At 46.5% G+C, this 19,875-nt stretch overlaps 2 protein-coding genes across 2 annotated transcripts; one reads left to right on the top strand and one right to left on the bottom strand.

Moving 5' to 3' along the window:
* The first annotated feature begins 358 nt into the window (after positions 1-358).
* LOC102703578 (transcription factor MYB80) lies at positions 359-1,983 on the top strand. Its single transcript, XM_040523503.1, has 3 exons — positions 359-566; positions 656-785; positions 869-1,983. Exons 1-3 carry the CDS (start codon positions 434-436, stop codon positions 1,665-1,667), a joined length of 1,062 nt encoding a protein of 353 aa, XP_040379437.1. The 5' UTR covers positions 359-433; the 3' UTR covers positions 1,668-1,983.
* Positions 1,984-4,897: 2,914 nt separating this feature from the next.
* On the bottom strand, positions 4,898-7,929 carry LOC102718075 (disease resistance protein RPS2-like). Its single transcript, XM_006652334.3, has one exon. The coding sequence runs from the start codon at positions 7,909-7,911 to the stop codon at positions 5,098-5,100; it is 2,814 nt and encodes a 937-aa protein (XP_006652397.1). The 5' UTR covers positions 7,912-7,929; the 3' UTR covers positions 4,898-5,097.
* Positions 7,930-19,875: the final 11,946 nt, after the last annotated feature.

Genomic DNA, 19,875 nt, shown 5'->3' with positions numbered 1-19,875 from the left:
CATTTTCAGACCTATTGATCGATCGGTCGATGCTACACGAGGCGTCAATCTCATCGCCGCGAGCGGAGAAGCGGCGCCAGTGAGCGAGACGGCGAGAGAACGCGAGCGGCGCCGGGAGCGCGCGGCTTGGACCGGGGGGTTGACCCGGCGCTGCGCGGGTGGGCAACCTGTCCCGCCCCCCCGCTCACGCGTTGCGCGGGCGTTGAATTCTTTATGCCGCCTTCGCCCGGCGCGCGCACGGCACGCACGCACGCTCGCACTTCCGTGCCGCCGGCGAGGCAGAGCGCGCCCCCGCCCGCGCCCAGGCCGCACGCCTATTTATACACGCGGCGCATGGGGTGTGTACGGCCGTCGGGTCGCCTCGTCGTCAGCAGCGGCAGCGGAGTCTCTCTGTCACACACACCTCGATCGGCGGGACGGGGCGGCGGGCGCCATGGGCCGGGTCCCGTGCTGCGAGAAGGACAACGTGAAGCGCGGGCAGTGGACGCCCGAGGAGGACAACAAGCTGCTCACCTACATCACGCAGTACGGCACGCGCAACTGGCGCCTCATCCCCAAGAACGCCGGTACGCCAGAGACAGAGCGCGTGGTCGAGCACGCAGCGGTGGCCGTGGGAGTGGCTCTGACCGGGTTGGGTGTTGCCGTGGCGTGGCAGGGTTGCAGCGGTGCGGGAAGAGCTGCCGGCTGCGGTGGACCAACTACCTCCGGCCCGACCTCAAGCACGGCGAGTTCACCGACGCCGAGGAGCAGACCATCATCAAGCTCCACTCCGTCGTCGGCAACAGGTAACCATGAATGATCTACCGCAGGTTCTGGTTTTGATCAGCTTGGGGATACTGTAATTGAGCAATGCGAGCCGTGCGTGCAGGTGGTCGGTGATCGCGGCGCAGCTGCCGGGGAGGACGGACAACGACGTGAAGAACCACTGGAACACGAAGCTGAAGAAGAAACTGTCCGGGATGGGCATCGACCCCGTCACGCACAAGTCGTTCTCGCACCTCATGGCCGAGATCGCCACCACGCTGGCGCCGCCGCAGGTCGCGCACCTCGCCGAGGCCGCCCTGGGGTGCTTCAAGGACGAGATGCTCCACCTCCTCACCAAGAAGCGCCCCTCCGACTTCCCCTCGCCCGCCGTGCCCGACGTCATGGCGGCCGGCGCCAGCGCGTCCGCGCTCGCCGCGCCATGCTTCCCCTCCGCGCCACCTCAGGCCACCGACGACACCATCGAGCGCATCAAGCTGGGCCTGTCCCGCGCCATCATGAGCGAGCCCGCCGCCGCCGCTCCAGCAGAGGACAAGCCGTGGCCGCCCGGCGACTTGCCCGAGGGGCTCGCCGGGATGTACGCCACGTACAATTCGGCGCACGCGCAGGCCGAGTTCCGGTACGACGGAGCTGCGGCGCCTGGCTACGTCCTCGGCGGCGAGGGCGACCAGGGCACGTCGATGTGGAGCCACCAGAGTCTGTACAGCGTGAGCTCCGGCACCGAGGAGGCCAGGCGGGCATTGCCGGAGAAAGGCAACGACAGCGTCGGCAGCAGCGGCGGCGACGACGACGCGGACGACGGCAAGGACAGCGGGAAGGGAGGAGCCTCCGACATGTCGGGCCTGTTTGCCTCCGACTGCGTGCTCTGGGACTTGCCCGACGAGCTCACGAATCACATGGTCTAAGCTAGCTAAAACGCGCGAAATTTGGCACGACCAAGCACGCCATGATCAAGAACAGCGCTTGCATTGCACGTGGATAGAATTGGACATAGCGAAAAATTGAGACCAATAATATTTACTGAAAGAGCGACAGAAAACTAGAGTACATACATTACATCCCTGGCCAGAAAAACGGGGAAACTTTTGTTTGGAAAAGAGAAAAAAAAATGTGAAGTGTGAATAGTTTTACCGAGAAGTACTGATTGAGCCGGAGGCCAAGGTATTTCTCCAGTCCTCTGCTTCAGTCAGACTCCATGACCAATGAAAAATTCAGGTTAGTTCAGACAGATTGTTTACTTCTTCTATGGATTATCCTTTTTTATTTAATGGTATAAATGATTAAATTAAGTATTATAGAGTTGAGAAAACTATTTTAGAAATATGAGATGATAAACTCCTATATAGCAACTTTTTTAAAAAAACACACCATTTAGTGGTTCAGCAAGAGAATAATTTGTATACAAGAATGCAACCTAAATTGTTTGACAATGATTGTAATGGGGAAGTCAATCAGCATCATACGTACAAATACATTTGTCAAGTACGATGATACACATGAGACAATGGATTATCTAGGTTTGGAGCTTTGAATACGAAGTAATACACTACGTACTCTGCCGGCTAAGACTAGCCTTGTTTATTCGTGGGGTGATGAATATCATTGTGAATCTCCGACTGTCCTCAAGAGATCCCATGTCTTCCCTGATAAACCGAGAGAAATGGTTATAAGGTAGAGAACCTAATTAAAAAATGGTTTTAGTTTATTTATCTGGTTTTGTTTGACTGAGACTATTTCATGTCATAGAATCCAAGGCAATATATATCCGAGTTCTAGTCTATTTCACATATCCAAGTTCTGGCCTACCTCTATCCATAATCAGTTATGTCTTCTATATAAGGGTACTGGATATTCATATCATCCACCACACTCATCTCTAAGCCCTATCACGGTATATAAATTTTTCAAATAAGACAAATGATCAAATACTGGTCAAAGAAACCAAAAAATAATTTTTCTAGTGTGTGAGATAGGAGCATAGAGTTAACCTCTCTTTTCTCCCTTAGGGGGTGTTTAGTTGAAGAAAAGAAAATTTTTGGGTATCACATCAGACGTTTGACTGGACGTCGGAAGAGGTTTTTGGACATGAATGAAAAAAAGAATTTCATAGCCCGTTTGAAAACCACGAGACGGATCTTTTAAGCCTAATTAATTAATCATTAGCACATATGGGTTACCGTAGCACTTATGGATAATCATGGACTAAATAGACTCAAAAGATTCGTCTCACGATTTTCTTCCTAACTATGTAATTAGTTTTTTTATCTATGTTTAATGCTCTATTTAGATATCCAAAGATTCGAAGTGATGTTTTTGGAAAAAGTTTATGGAACTGTGCGTTTAGATTCCAAAAATTTTTGGAACAAATATCGCGTCAGATGTTTGACCAGATGTCAGAAGCGGTTTTCGGACACAAATGGAAAAACAAATTACAGATTCTGCCAAAAACTGCGAGACGAATCTTTTGAGCCTAATTAATCTGTCATTAGCACATGTTGGTTACTGTAGCACTTATGGCTAATCATGATCTAATTAGGCTCAAAAGATTTGTCTCACGATTTCTCCCATAACTGTGCAATTAGTTTTTTTTCATCTATGTTTAATGCTCTATTTATATATCCAAATATTCGATGTGATGTTTTTTGAAAAAACTTTTTAGGAACTAAACCGGGCCAAATGGGCCCTTAGACCCTGTTTGGATAAAAAAAAAGTCCTAGGACTACTAGAAAAAAGTCTCTACTCTTCCAAACAGGAGGGGCTTTTTTGGAGTAGTCCCTCCAAAATCAGTAGACCCTAGGGAGGGACTTTTTCCCCTTTCCTTACGGTACCCCTCTTCTCCCCACGCTCCCACCGTCCAGAAGCAGCCAAAAAAGGGACGTCGTGCCGCCCGCCTGCCGTCGCCGCGCAGATCCCCGGCCGCTGATGCCGCCCGCCTGCCCGCCCACGCCACCCCTGCCCGCCCCCTCTTCGCTCCCCTCTTGTCCCCATACTTGCCGTCCGCGCCCGTCGTTCCTCTTCACTGGCCCGATTTGTCCGATCGACGTAGCTCGGCCGCCCGACTGTCCACACGCCCGCCCGACCGACGCTACTCGGCCACCGGTGCGCACTCCGGTCGATGGTGCTCGCGCACAGCGCAAGCGGCAGCCGCAAGCACCTGCCCAGGGGTACCATCCCAGGGGTAAATTAGTACTTCTAACCTATGGTTACACCCTTTTAGTCCCTCTTCCTAAATAGAAGGGACTAAAAAAATCCTAAATACTACTGGGAAAAAGTTCGGGACTACTAAAAGTCCCTGAATCCAATCAGTCCTTTACTCACCGACCTGCAACAGATGATCAAACTCAGAGGCTATGTCAGTGGATCTGGACATCGACACTCTTTTGGACCAACCTGGAGCAACCCCGTGATCTGTGAACATTTATCCTCCGTAGCTTGGGAATCCGGCTTTAGCCCAAATACAACCCATGTCCCAAAATAAACGAATTTCTAAGGTTTTAGATGAAATCTTTAACTCTTCGTCTTAATTGAATTTTTTTATGATTAATACTTTTATTGTTACTACATGATAAAACATGAAAAGTACTACTAATTTTTTTCAATTTTTTAATAATTTTTTTAAATAAAATGGATGGTCAAACGCTCGAACTAGAAAACCTAAAAATCCTCTTTTTATGGGACTGAGTAGTACTTGTTAACCGCTGCGTTCTTCGGTTGAGAGTATTTTAATTTTTTCTTTTGTGCATGCGGTTCTGAACCACTAAACCGTGTATTTTCTTAAAATATTGTATATAGAAGTTTATTATCTCGTATTTCTAAAATAGATTTATAATTTTATAGTAGTTAATTTTATTATTTACACCGTTAAATAACTATTATAAAAAATAAATATTCTTTCATCAGTAAAAGAAAACCACCCTAGCGCTAAAATAAATGCTACTGCCTCTAGTTCTTCATTTAAAGCAGTTGACTTTTGAACCATTGTATCATTCGGAATCATTTGGAATTTGTATACAAATATGAAAAAAAAGTCATGATTAAAGAGTCTTTATAATAAATTAAATCATAATAAAATAATCAATAATTATGTAAATTATTTTAAGTAAAAAAAATGGTAAGACCTAATAGTCAACCGTGTTAAAAATGGAGCAAGTACTATCTATTCCTTGTCAACCTCGCTGTCGCTGGTATTACTGTTAATTGAACTGGTCCATTCAGTCCAGACTGAACCATCCATCAGTAGCTGCCGACCAATACAAGCAGCTCAGATCAGTTCACAGCTTCTTCACCAGATCTGTTTCGAACGCTACCTAAAGTGAGGGATTGTTCTTGAGGAGGTTATGCTAATGGTTTCACGGAAGGCAAGAAAACCGACTTCAGATTCTCGTCCTCCCATACTAGCGTGTTCCACCATGACTGTGTACACTGGAGTTCTTTCAGGCATCCTGCCACGAGATTCAGCTTCTTAAGCCTGCTGCATCTGACTACTTTGAGGCTCGCCAAGCTTGGGAAATTCACTGCGACGTACTCAGGGCCTATGCTTCTCATATTTGGCAAGTCGTGCAACTCTAACTCCTTGAGGCTTGGAAACACCGTACACGATCCATGGCTCAACCCTTCCGCGCTGCAGGATATAAGGTGCTCAAGTCCACTGCAGGATGAAATGCTCAAGGATGATAAATGTTCCAGGCCGCCGCCCTGCCAGACAATCTTGGCCTTTGGGAGCTTGCGAAGGATGATACTTTGGAGAGAAGGGAGCAGCCGGACGGGCTTGCGACGGTCCGTGTCCAGTGACTGGCTAGTCCTTGGACGAAACACGTTGTCAACGTCCACATACTCATCGGGCACCCTGTAACGCATCATGCTGACGGTGCGATCAAGCGACGATGGCTCCTCGGCGTTGTATCCACCTCCGGTGATAAGGACATTCTCCAGGTTGCAGCAGTCACTGATACTGATGCCCTTCAACCTGCTCATGTGCCTCCAGAGGCTGGAGGGCGAAAACAGGAGGCTCAGCAAGTCGCTGCAGTCCTGGACATGCAGATTCCGCAAGTGCTCCGCGAGATGGGGAGACTGCGAGAGCTTCTCCAGAGAGTGGAGCGTTTGCACGGATATGTCAAGCATCTGCAGGCTTCTCAGGCTCTCGAGTTCACGCAGGTTGACGCGTTGCCTGAGGTCGTGCCGCCTCCGTTTTCTCGAGTCACCTGACTCGGGATCACAGCTCCCGACGTCCATCCAGCTGCTCCAGCAGTGGTCCATGCACAGGACCTGCAGCGCGGTGAGTGGGTTTAGCACGCCGGCCGCAATGGTTTGGACGGGCACATTGGACAGCAGCAAGAAGCGCAGGTTCACCAGGGCTCCGATTCCAGCGGGCAAGGACCGAATAATCGTGTTATTGAGGCGGAGGTATTGCAGAGTGACCAGCAGGTTGATCTCGGACGGCAGTGCGGTGATCCGCGTATCCGATAGGTCCAGCAACCTGAGACACGGCATGAAGCTGAAGAAGTCGTGGCATATCCTCCCCAGCAACCGATTGCTCTGGAGCAGCAACGTTCTCAGAATAGAGCATGTCGGCGCGTCGTTCAGCTCGTGGATGTCGGTACGTATCAGTGACACCCTCTCAGCGCCTGTCCATTTATCCACCCGCGGCGCGGCGCCAAGACCTGCTCGAACTATCCACTTATTCTCAATCCTGCCGCAATCTGCAACTATCCACAAGGCCATGGCTCGCACCATGGGATGCATGGTGACATGGTGGTCACCGGCTGCTTCCAGCAGAGAGGAGGTCACTAGAACACCAAGCATGTAATAGCCCTTGTTGTAGAGATCATCCATGTCATCGGCGGAAACATCGCTCACAAATCCTTCTCCAATGAAGCTCTCGACAAGTAATTCCTTGGACGTCTCTCCTGAGAACAGAGAACAATACAGGAGGCAGATCCTGAGGCTGTCGTCCCGTAACCTGTCGTAGCTCCGCTTCAAGCTGATGAGGAGGTTTGCCTCGACGCCGTCGAGCTGCCATGGAGCCAAATTGAGCGCCGCCATGCTATGCTCCCACTCCTGCGTTACCCTCTTGCACGCCATGGCCCGTGCAACCGTGATGAGACCAAGTGGCAGGCCGCCGCACCGCGACGCCATCACCTGGGCAAGCTGCTGGATCTCCCTGCTATTGCCGAGTGCGTTGCCCACCTTGTTCTTGAACAGCTCCCACGAATCGCCCGCGGACAGGCACTCCACCTTGATCTTGCTCGACACGTCCATCTGGTCGCACACGTGCTCAAGCCGCGTCGTCAGCAGGACCTTGCTCTTGCCTTGCCGGCCGGGCACGGGGACTCCGAGCTCGGCGAGGTTAAGGGGCTCCCACACGTCGTCCAGGAGGAGCACGAAGTTCCACCTGTGGAGATACGTGCACAGGGCGAGCGCCCTCTCCTTGGTGCTCTTCCCGTCCTCCCACCGGAGGCCTAGACGGGAGCCGATGGCCTTCTGGACCGACTGGACGGTGCCCGCGCTTTCCGCGCTGTAACGCTCCGTGACTTCCACGTAGATGACGAGGTGAATGTCCATGGACGCCGCGGACGCCGACAGGAAGGTGTTGTTGAAGTGGTGCATCAGGGTGGTCTTCCCGACGCCGGCCGTGCCGTAGATGCCGATAATGCTGGTGCTGTTCTCCTGGAAGGTATTCGCGACACGCGCGATGAGAGCGTCAAGGCCAATCGACGGGGTCGCCGTCGGGAGCACCTCGGTGCAGGCGAACACGGGCGCGTCTGCCACCTTGTGGAAGGTGGATCTTTGCTCCACCAGGGAGACGGCTTCGGCGTGCGCCTGGTCGGCACGCTTGCTCAGCCGGTAGGCTGCACGCAGGCCAAGCCCCGCCGCCGCTCCGTCCCCTCCAGGGAACTCGGCGACGATCCCACTGGCGCGGAGCAATAGCGAGGCAACGGCTTCCAGCCAGTGGCTCACCTGGTTGGTCGCCTCCATTCCCTGCCTCTCCGCCGAGCGCACCTCTCTCGTCACGTCGTCGCGCTGGCTCTTCAGCCATCTAGCCTCCGATTCGAGCGCCCGGATGTAGGATTCGCAGAACAGGATGTAGCCCACCGTCCGAGTGAACAAGTGTCGCATCGGCCGGAAGATGTTGTCAATCGCGAACTCCATTCTGCAATCAAATCAAGCGGGCGGTGATACTGGGGTGGGAAGAGCAGGATGGATCAAGCAAAACCAAGCCCCCCAAAACGGGCTAGAACTCGAAGAGGGCTCCCAGATCAATCCGGCGGCGAGGCGGAGAATATTGGGGCTTTTGGACTTGGTCAACTGTCAACGGGTTCAGCCTTTTCACTCCTAGCACTGTAACCACCGTGTGTGTGTGGCTCCCGTCTCCCCACACCTCGGTCAAACGTAGTACTCGGTACTCCCTCCGTTCTTCAAAGGATGTGGTTAAACTTTGGGATATAATAAGTTTAATAATTTATATTATTTAAAAATTTTATGTAAATATATAGAACTATAAATCCGGCCTAAATTTACTATAGAAATAAATTAAATTATGAAAAATAATTAATAATTATATATATTTTTAATAAGATGATTGACCAAACGTAGACCCAAAAATTAACGGCGTCAATTAAAAAGGTAGAGGGAGTACGTCCGTGCTAAAATATAAATATTTTTATGTTGTTTAATACTATAGATTAAGAATTTTTTTTGTTACTTTGGGTGTTTAATTTTTAAAATTTTTTTGATAGAAGGCTCGAAAGAGCCCAGCTTTTACTGAAAGCAAATAAAAACAGGTATTTTTGCTGGGGATTCCAGCTTACAACAAGGTTCGAGCCAAACTTAGAAGCTGAAATAGGCAGGTACCAAAAGACACCCAGAACTAGGTCTCAAACTCTACTCAAAACCAAACCTAGAAGAAACGAGAAGCCAGAGACCACACAAAACTAAGATAACTTTTAAATTTTAAATTTTAAATTGCTTAGATTCTCTTTGTAAATATCTGATTGACTTTACAATTATTGGATAAATCTATACATATACATCCAATATATATTAATTGATAGATAAATCTAAACATATTTAAAAATAAAACAGAGAGGTACGAATGATTACATTTTAAGGTGGGAGTGAGATGCAATTTGGGCATGAGACGGCAAGTTAATAATAGTACTCCAGTTTTGAACTGTCAAGCTACCTGTACTCCAAATCCGCATAAAAAATCATGCAACATGCATATCGACTGACTTTACAAGTACATTGTTGATACATAATAAAATGAGGTCGTGCATTAATCATCAGTTAGCAATCAGCTACCACAAATGGTATGGTCGTATGGAAATGACATCAGCACAATTTCTAAGAAAATATGACCAAATAGCATGGGGCATATATTTACAAGTAAAAAATAAATTATAGATAAAATTTTTATATATGTATGCTTATCTATCTAAAAGCTACGATTGAAAAATAAATTTCAGTGAAAAATCTTAAATTAATTTCAAATTAAAAATTAAAATTTAAAATTTTGACATACAAACATGCATTGGCACAAGCGAAAAGATGGGTGCAATATTAGGGTGTTTAGTTAGAGAAAAAAAATTTGGATGTCACATCAGACGTTTCGTTTAACCGGATATCGGAAGGGGTTTTCGGATACAAATAAAAAAACGAATTTTAGGACTCGCCTAAAAACCGCAAGACAAATCTTTCGAGCCTAATTAATCTATCACTAGTACATGTGGGTTACTATAGAACTTATGGCTAATCACGAGCTAATTAGGCTCAAAAGATTCGTCTTAAGATTTCTTCCGTAACTATGCAATTAGTTTTTTATTTTATCTATGTTTAATGCTCCATTTAGGTGTCTAAAGATTCGTTGTGATGTTTTTTTGAAATTTTTTGGAACTAAACAAAACAGAACTGGAATATTTATATCGATCCTACTTGACATTGGCTCTTTATGGATCAGTCATGTTGTCCAGGTACAGCGGTGGTACACTAAAAACATTGTGTTTATAATAATACTATATGCACGCTATCTATTAAAAGTATCTTTATGTGTACTAAAAATAACATGCAACTTGGCGTCAATCAAAAACATAATATACAACTTGGGTGCGGGAGAGTTCAATAACAAACTGGCACTCTTACCTACTCCTACTAATATGTAACGGTACAGTGCGGTATAGAATTTTCCATAAGAAAAAACAGATCGATCGATCCGGCCAACAAAAAGAAACAGATCGATCCAGCTAAAGAAAATGAAACAAATCGATCCATCCTGCCGTGCTACCTACCTAGCCTTAGGTTCTGGCCGTCGTCTTGCTGCTGTGCCCATCACCACTGTGGTACGCATGCTGGCCACCGCCGTTGTGCGTCCAGTCGTCGCTCACCGCTGTTACTGCTGTGATCTAAGAGTAGAGACAGAGAGGGAGCAACATGAAGAGAAGGAAAAGGAAGGGAGCAAAGGAAGAGAAGAAACTTGAGATTTCTTTTGTGAATTCCTTAAATTATTATAATTTTGGAGTGTTCAGTCTGTAGGGTTAAATTTCTATTAGCTTATATATGTTTACGTGGAATATCCGGATATAGGGTATCTCATATATCTTATGTACATGTATAGGAAAGAGGTTCTGAATTGTAAGAAAAGTGGCAAAGATAGATACTAGGCTATAACCGATTAGGTATAGGACAAAGATTAATATTATATGTCTGGGTTTTCATAACTAGTTGAATACGAGTCGGCTTAGGCTTAGTCTTATTAGATTAGATTTATATCTCTTGTAACATTGTCCCCAAGTATATAAGAGGAGAGATTGGGTCCCTTAGGGGCATGGTCTAACAGATCATTGCTAAAAATGTTCTCTAGTGTTTTAGACAATTAGTCTACATAAAAAAAAGTATTATCTTATCTTGAAAGCCTGAACCTAGGTAAGCGCTTGTATCCTACACACCATCATACTTTCAGTCTCATGTATCACCCCATATATTATTGCTGATACAAAACATCTATAGTTTAAATTTTAAAATACAAACCAATTAGTTCATCGGTTACGTGAGCTTGAAAGTTCAATTATGGGTTGAACCCATTTTTTCAAATCTAGGACTTATTGATTAAGATTCAGGTTATCTGACCTAAACAAAGTTTGTAGTTGTCGTCGTCGTTAGCTTTCTAATGATGTTGGTTTTGTTCGATTCTGATGTGTGGTTTCGAAAAACGCTAAAAACAGTGTTGTTGCTCGAGTCAGAAACTGGTGCATCAAAAAGATGGACTCTATTCGAGCTAGATTCTATTGGGCTGGTATTAGTGATAAGAAGAAATATCATATGGTCAAATGGGAGAACTTATCCTTTCCGAAAGAGTTTGGAGGGTTGGGGTTTACTGACACTAGGAAAATGAACATTGCCTTGCTGTGCAGATGGATTTTTGATTTACTGTCAGAGAAGCAGAGTCTTTGCCTGAACATGTTGAGGAAGAAGTATCTTTGTAATCGTAATTTGTTCCTTTATGATGATGAGGATGGGGGTTCTCAGTTTTGGAGAAGTTTAATGAAAGCTAGGGTACATTTTAGTTGGGGGTAGTAAATGGCTTTTAGGGGGAGGTGAACGAATTAGATTCTGGAAAGATGTTTGGTCGGGAGAAGTCCCTTTGTGTGTGAAATATAATATCCTCTACAAGGTCTGCAATCAACAGGATATTTTTGTACTTCTTCACCAAGATCCCCCTTGACGGGCTGCCGCCGCATGCCTGGGATTTCGAGGCCGTGCGCAACTTCGTCAACAACTTGGGCGGCGAGCTGGTGGAGCTGGTGCCAGCCGAAGACGCTCGATGCTTTGGCTTGTTCGGGTGGTTCCAGGACCCGACGAACATTCCTCAGCTGATCGATCTCGAGATTCCAGAGCGTGCTAGTGCTGGGGGATCCTGGCGCGAGGTTTCTTCCGGGCGTCGTCCCCAGCCCCCAAGGAAGCGGCCGTCCCTCACGTACTCCGTCATCGTGCATTTCGAGGAGGTGCTCGGCCCCATCCCCTGCTCGCTCGATGGCAGTCCGGACTCCGACGACAACGGTGCCTTACGGCGCAACACCTTCTCCTGCTGGGCGGGGAGGTGCGATGGGTCAGGCCCATGGATCTCCGAGCAAGGCGGCGGTCGTCCGTTTGGCGGCACGTCCGGTTCTGCGGGTGGCTTCCTAGGGCGAGGAGCGTTGGGTGGGGCCGCGGGAAGGGGAGCGACGCGTTTCCCCTCCGCCCGTCCCGTTTCGTCCTCGTCACCGGCGTTGGCATCCGCGGGCGTCACCAGGCCGAGGACGTGGGCCATCCGGATCGAACCGATGCGGAGTAGCAGCATCACGGCCTGCACCATCCGGGGCTCCACGCCTTCTTCAACCGGATCACCCAGGAGGTCGCCCCCTCAGTTCTCGGCAAACCACCTGCATTGGCACCGATGACGCGCCGCCGCGCCTCCATCCCAATCGACTTCGCGCCAAGAAGAAGCCCGCGCATCTCCTCGCAAGGGACAGGGAAGCATGTCCATTCCATCTCCAAGACACAGAAGCTGATTATGAAGAAACTTGGGTTCACAGAGGAGGAGGAGAACGTCAGCCACGACGACATCTCCCGCTATCTCAGCTCGTTCAGCAACCCGCTGTCCCCGAATCACGTTCGGGCGCTGGCAGAGCTCCTTCAGGTTGAGGTAGGAGGCGCAGATGGCTTGGAGGCTTTCCAGCCGCTGGTACAGTCACCGGCGTAAGGAGGAAGGTACTCGGAGGGCGAGAACCAGGCGGAGGGAGCTGGCTGGAGGGCGGGGAACCGCGTGTTTCTTCTCTTTTCACTTATGTCGTTTTCAATTCTAGTCTGGAATGTACGGGGGCTGAATAACCCCGCTAAGAGATCCCTGGTCAAGGAAGTTGTGAGGGCTAGTAGTGCTGGGATCGTTTGTCTTCAAGAAACAAAATTGAATGCAGTAGACCAGTTCATGGTGTCGCAATTCTGTGGAATTTCCTTTCAGAGTTTGTGGCGCTCCCGGCGGAGCAGACAAGGGGGGGCATTGTGGTAGCCTGGAAGCCGGACATGTTTGATGCCACTCCAATACATCTCGGCTCTTGGTCTGTCTCCGTTTGCATGACGGCGAGACATGGTGGCGATAGTTGGCTGTTGACCTCAGTGTATGGCCCGCAGAGAGAAGAGGATAAGCTCCTGTTTCTTCACGAATTAAGCCACGTCAGAGGGCTGAGTGATCTGCCATGGGTGATATCTGGCGATTTCAACATGATCGCCCAAGCTACCGACAAGAATAACTCACGAATCAATAGGAGACTCATGAATGCTTTCAAGAACAAGATCAACGAATTAGAGCTAAGAGAACTGTACTTGTTTGGCAGAAGGTACACGTGGAGCAATGAACAGAGATCGCCGACGATGGTGAAATTGGACAGAACTCTAGTCACTGCAGAATGGGACACTATCTTCCCGGATGCATCTCTGTAGGCGCTCAGCTCGGCAGGTTCAGATCATTGCCCTCTGCTGATTACTTGCAACAGTGATCTTCAATCACAACGATCACGCCGATTCCGGTTCGAGAACTTATGGATCAAATTGCCCGGGTTTGAAGAAGTGGTGCGGCAGGATTGGCAGGCTCCGGTTTTTGCCGCAGATGCCTTTTCTTTGCTACACATTAAGATGGCACGATTGAGCAGAACACTAACAAAATGGGGACAACGCCGGATAACCGGACTAAGGCTGCAACTTCAGATGGCTACCGAGATAGTCCTCAGACTTGACATGGCCCAGGATGAGCGACAGTTAACAGAGGCAGAATGGCAGTTGAGAGCAGTCCTCAAGGGTCGGGTGCTAGCGCTGGCATCACTCGAACGAATCCGGCTACGACAGAGAGCAAAGGTGGAAGCTTTACGCCCCGGAGAGGCGAGCCAGGCTTACTTTCATCTGAAAATACAGTCAAGGAGACGCAAGCTGTTCATCCCGAGGTTGGAATTTAATGGCAATATAGCAACAACTCAGCCGGATTTACAGAGGGTTGCCCAACAATATTTTTGAGAAGTGATCGGGGTGGCAAGTACAGTCCACACTCGGCTCAGATTCCACAGCCTAGGAATCCAGCGCCTGCACCTCCCGGAGCTGGAGGAGTTCACGGAGAAGGAGGTTTGGGAGACAATAAAATCACTTCCGACAGGCAAGGCACCGGGACCGGATGGCTTTACGGGACTGTTCTATGTCACGTGCTGGGGCATCATCAAGGAAGATATCATGGCAGCTATCACCAAATTCCACACCGGCAACTGGCAACACTTGAACAAACTAAATTCAGCTTTGATAACGCTCTTGCCGAAGAAGGATTCACCAGACCGACTACAAGACTTCAGGCCAATCTCACTCATACATAGCTTTGCTAAACTGATAACAAAGATCTTAGCCAATCGACTAGCACTGAGAATGGGGGAGCTAGTTGCCAAGGCACAGACAGCCTTCATCCGAGGTCGTTCGCTTCACGAGAGTTTTCTGTTTGTCAGAAACACGATATGCCATTTAAGAAGCCAATATGCCTCCTCAAATTAGATATTTACTAAAGCCTTTGACACAGTTTCTTGGAGTTTCCTACTCGACCTTTTGCGCCACCGTGGCTTCTGTTCAACCTGGTGTAGGTGGATTTCCTCTCTGTTGCTAACCGCTGAGACCGGGATCATCATCAATGGCAGAGAAGGGGAATTCTTCAAACCAGCCAGGGGTTTGAGACAGGGGACCCGCTTTCACCACTGTTATTTGTCATTGTCATGGACACTTTGCAGACGATGTTCACTGCTGCACTGAATGCCCGACTTTTAGCGCCAATCTCCCCACGTTGGACTGTGCCAAACTGTAGGATCGAAACAGAGTTAAATAGACCTACCAAAGGGGATGAATGGTAAAGAAAACCAAAACACAAAAATCTTTTACGGAATAAAAGATTACCTCTGCTTAGCCGCTCCTGCGATTACCTCTGGTAACGCCGTCCTATGCCGCCAATCTGGTTACGCCGCTCCTAAAATTTAACTTGATCGCGCCGCTCCTGCGACAACTAAATCTCACAAAAAACACACCGATTACATACCCCTCCGTACCTATTTATATTAAAAAAAAACTATCCGACTCTTACTCGAACGCACGCACCGCATGGGCCTAAAAACAAAACCAACACCGCTCCTGACGTGCGGCCTGACAGCGTCCGAACCGGACTCCCGCGCATATACGGCCGGGAGACCAACCAAATCAATCGAGCCCCGTACGGCGTACGGTATGCTGCACACATACCAGTCCTGCTACAGTATGTCCGTGTACTGTAGCGCGTATGCACTGTAGCAATTTCTTTTTCTTTTTTTTCTTTTATCTCTTCATCAATTAAACTCCAATTTACTTCATGATTTTTCCGGCGCTTACACATGCAACATGTGAAGCCCGTTACGACTCCATCCCACACGGTGTTCCTCCACCATGTGTTATCTCGTATTCAACATCGTCACCCAGCATCCTCGATCGTCCGGACCTCAGCTCCTCCCTGAGCTTAGTCACGATTCTACTGCCGTTGACCGATATTGACCTTCGAGAATCACAACTTTAGTCCAACCATGTCACATGACATTCCGACCATCCAGACATCGGTTCCTCCCTGAACTTAGTCATGGCCCGCATCCCGACCATCCAGGCCTCAGTTCCTCCCTGAACCTAGTCATGGTCCTCACCAGCCATTGACCACAGTTGACCTCAAGTCACCTGCATATACAGAGACAAACCAACCGCTTCCGGGCAGAGATATCGCAACCTGACCCACATTAGTCACACACACTCACACCAACACAATAACTGTTTACAAACTAAATCTATCAATTTACAAGCCAATTGTTCATCACAAAATATAGATCATGACTATGATCTTACAATCTCCCCCTTGATGAACACATTGGCAATAACTCCAAAATACAACTCCAAAAATACAAATTTATTTTTGAAAAATAAAGACAAATAAATATGTCAAAAAGCATAAAATCGACTATATTAAAAATCGAAGCAAATTTTTATTTCTCCCCCTTTCAAGATGCATTTTGTATATTTCTCCTCCTTTGACAATGATTCATCAAGAATTTCAAAAGGAAAAATATAAAACATGTATATGCAATACAATATTCAAAAACCTTGTCAAAATTTAACTCCTTTTTTTTCTGAGAGCATTTGCAATATACCAAAAGTAATTCAAGAGCATGTATTGCAATAACAAGGTAGATAAAATGACTAGTTTGCATTCAAGTTTAAACATGAATCATATCTATTACAATTAAGATCAAATCAACATTAAAGATTCATGATTTCAATGATTTATAATGCAATATATCTACTAGCCTAATAAAGAAGAGTGACAATCACATAAAGACCAGAAGGTTAAAACACTCTTTCTCAAAAGACGTGCTCATTGTCAAGACAAACATATTTCGGATACGTCCTTGTCGTAAAAACTATTTCCAAGGATTCGGCACCCATTATTTTTCTCACATCGAATACGTCATTGTCGTCAAGACTGTCCAAAGATTCGGTATTCATTTTTTTCTTGTTCTATTTTTTCTTTTTTTTACTTGACATTAAAAGAGCATATGAGGAATGCAAAAACCAACAAGCATATATATGAATGACAATCATCTAAATTAGTGCTACTATCAATATTGCATATTTACTTAATTCAAGTAAAAGAATTATATGTCATGTATCATATCACTTAAATGTAAAAGCAATGACTCATATCAAAACAAAAGACATACAAGCTAAGCCAGTAGCCACAAAACCTAACAAGTATTGCTAGCAAGCACAAGAATATACTTAAAACATATAACAAAGCTCTCTTTCTAATTTTTAATTTTTTTTGTTTTTTATATCACACCATGTATGCAAAAACGAAAAGAAGAAATAAAACATAAATACAACAAACAACCGAAAAATCTCCCACTCAATTGATGCCAAAAGGACGAATCACTCCAAATTCTCCATGAAAATAGGCAATTGAAAAAGCCTACTACAAAAGCAGATGTCGAAGACTAAGTACTTGGGTTAGACAATAAAAACTTAGGAACCCAGTACTGAGACACACGACAGAACCAACAGAAGCAAAACCAGTAGAAAATTCAACACATTTTCGGTTGGAAGAAACTGCCTGAAGTTGGTTGACCATGGGTGTATATTTGGTCTAATCGGTAGTCGGTCTGACCGTTGGTGCAACGTCGGTCTGACCGTCCTTCGAGAAGAAAAACTCGATTTTTGCCACTTTGATTTTGCAAAAGCAATTTCTCGTTCCTTTTTTTGTTTACGAGCAAGTCTAAAACAAAAAGCAACCAAGTGTCCATTTTTTCCACAAAAAGTGCATGTATACTTCTCACGAGTAGAAATAGATGGTTTAGAAATCACAGTTTTTATTTCTTTAACAGTAGAAGGAATATCATTCATATGCAATTTATCATGATTACAAGAAGTTAGATCATCATTTGCAATAGCGATCAAAGAGCACATATTATAAGAGCCAGCTTTAAATTTATTAATTTCAGCTTTAGCCTTTTCTAACTGATCAACACATGAAACATATGCCAAATTAATCTTTTTTTCAGCACTTATCTTATTGCAAGAATCACATTCTGTTTTATTTAAAGACTTAATATTATCAATTTCAACTTTAACAATAGCAAGCTCATCATGTAAGGCAACACAAGAATCACATGACATAAAGGCATTGCACTTAAGAGCATCAATTTCAGATGTCATGCTAGCAAGAGAAGTTTTAAGTTCATCATGCAGATCAATCAAGGATTTATTTTGAGCAGTTAAATTTTACAAATCTGATAAACGTAAGCAGTGTTTTGTTAGAAAATCAACTTGATATTCTAAACATTCTTCTATTTCTTTTAATCTCTTTTTTTCTGTACGCACTAAAGCACATGACATCAAAACACACATATCGGTAGACATGTAATAAAAGCTCAAGACCGATTAAGATCAAAAGAGCAAACTAGGCTCTGATACCACTTGTAGGATCAAAACAGAGTTAAATAGACCTACGAGAGGAGGGTGAATGGTAAAGAAAACCAAAACCCAAAAATCTTTCACGGAATAAAAGATTACCTCTGGTTAGCCGCTCCTGCGATTACCTCTGGTAACGCCGTCCTATGCCGCCAATCTGGTTACGCCGCTCCTGAGATTAACTTGATCGCGCCGCTGCTGTGCCGTAGATCAGATCGTCGAGATCCACAGAAATACCGGTAGATGAAAGCAGAATATGTAGATTGAATATCTAAACTTTATTGCTTTCACTGGTATTTACAAAGTGCACCAACAACACTCCTATAAAAACTGTCGATCTAAAATCAACAACTAAATCTCACAAAAAACACACCGAGAACATACTCCTCGGTACCTATTTATATAAAAAAAAACCTATCCGACTCCTACTCGAACGCACGCACCGCATGGGCCTAAAAACAAAACCAACACCTCTCCTGACGTGCTGCCTGGACAGCGTCCGAACCGGACTCCCGCGCATATACGGCCGGAAGACCAACCAAATCAATCGAGCCCCGTACGGCGTACGGTATGCTGCACACATACCAGTCCTGCTACAGTACGTCCGTGTACTGTAGCACGTATGCACTGTAACAATTTCCTTTTTTCTTTTTTTTCTTTTATCTCTTCATCAATTAAACTCCAATTTATTTCATGATTTTTCCGGTGCTTACACATGCAACATGTGAAGCCCGTTACGACTCCATCCCACACGGTGTTCCTCCACCATGTGTCATCTCGTATTCAACATCGTCACCCAGCATCCTCGATCGTCCGGACCTCAGCTCCTTCCTGAGCCTAGTCACGATCCCACTGCCGTTGACCGATATTGACCTCCGAGAATCACAACTTTAGTCCAACCATGTCACATGACATTCCGACCATCCAGACATCGGTTCCTCCCTGAACTTAGTCATGGTCCGCATCCCGACCATCCAGACCTCAGTTCCTCTCTGAACCTAGTCATGGTCCTCACCAGCCATTGACCACAGTTGACCTCAAGTCACCTGCACATACAGAGACAAACCAATCGCTTCCGGGCACAGATATCGCAACCTGACCCACATTAGTCACACACACTCACACCAACACAATAACTGTTTACAAACTAAATCTATTAATTTACAAGCTAATTGTTCATCACAAAATATAGATCATGACTATGATCTTACACAAACAACGCGCTATACGCCGATGATGCAGTGTGTTTCTTCAGACCGCTCAGAGAGGAGGTTAATGTGATTCAGGGCATTCTGTGGATTTTCGGAGATGCTACAGGCCTACGTGTCAACCTATCCAAAAGTGCAGTTACACCAATTCTCTGTTCGGAAGAGCAGGGCACGAAAGTGGCGGCAATGCTTGGCTGCCCAATCCAGCATTTGCCCATAGTTTATTTGGGTTTACCACTCTCCTCAACTCGACCACGAAAAGAAAACGTGCAGCCAATTCTGGATAAGCTCTCCAGAAAGATAGCAGGGTGGAAACCAAAGTGGCTGGCACCAGACGGGCGACTGAAGCTGATCAAATCTGTTCTTATGGCGCTACCTCTCCACTTCCAGTCGGTACTTCCTCTTCCGATGTGGGCGATTAAGAAAATCAAGAGGAAATGTCGGGGCTTTCTTTGGAAGGGACAACAAGAGATTAGTGGGGTTCATTGCCTGGTAGTGTGGCGTGATGTCTGCCTGCCAATAGAGATGGGGGGCCTGGGGATCAAAAATCTCAAGATCCAAGGAAAAGCTCTCCTCCTCAGATGGCCGATGATGAAACTAGAGCAACGAGACAGGCCATGGGCAATTCTCCGACAGCCGGAGTCAAAGGAGTTGGCAACAATCTGTGCGTCTCTATCCTCCGTCCGGATCCGTGATGCCTCTAACACTGATTTCTAGCGGGACCCATGGCTTTCCGGAAACTCTTTTCAGAATAGATGGCCGACACTTTTCAGCTTCACAAAACGAACAAGACTGACGGTAAGACAGGGGTTAACAGACAGGCTTGGATCAGACACTTTCGAGGAAGTCTATCCCTCGCGGTCATGGCGTAATT

This window comes from Oryza brachyantha, chromosome 4 (genome assembly GCF_000231095.2).
Source record: "Oryza brachyantha chromosome 4, ObraRS2, whole genome shotgun sequence".
Classification (NCBI taxonomy): Eukaryota; Viridiplantae; Streptophyta; class Magnoliopsida; order Poales; family Poaceae; genus Oryza; species Oryza brachyantha.
This window is presented reverse-complemented; position numbering and strand designations above follow the sequence as displayed.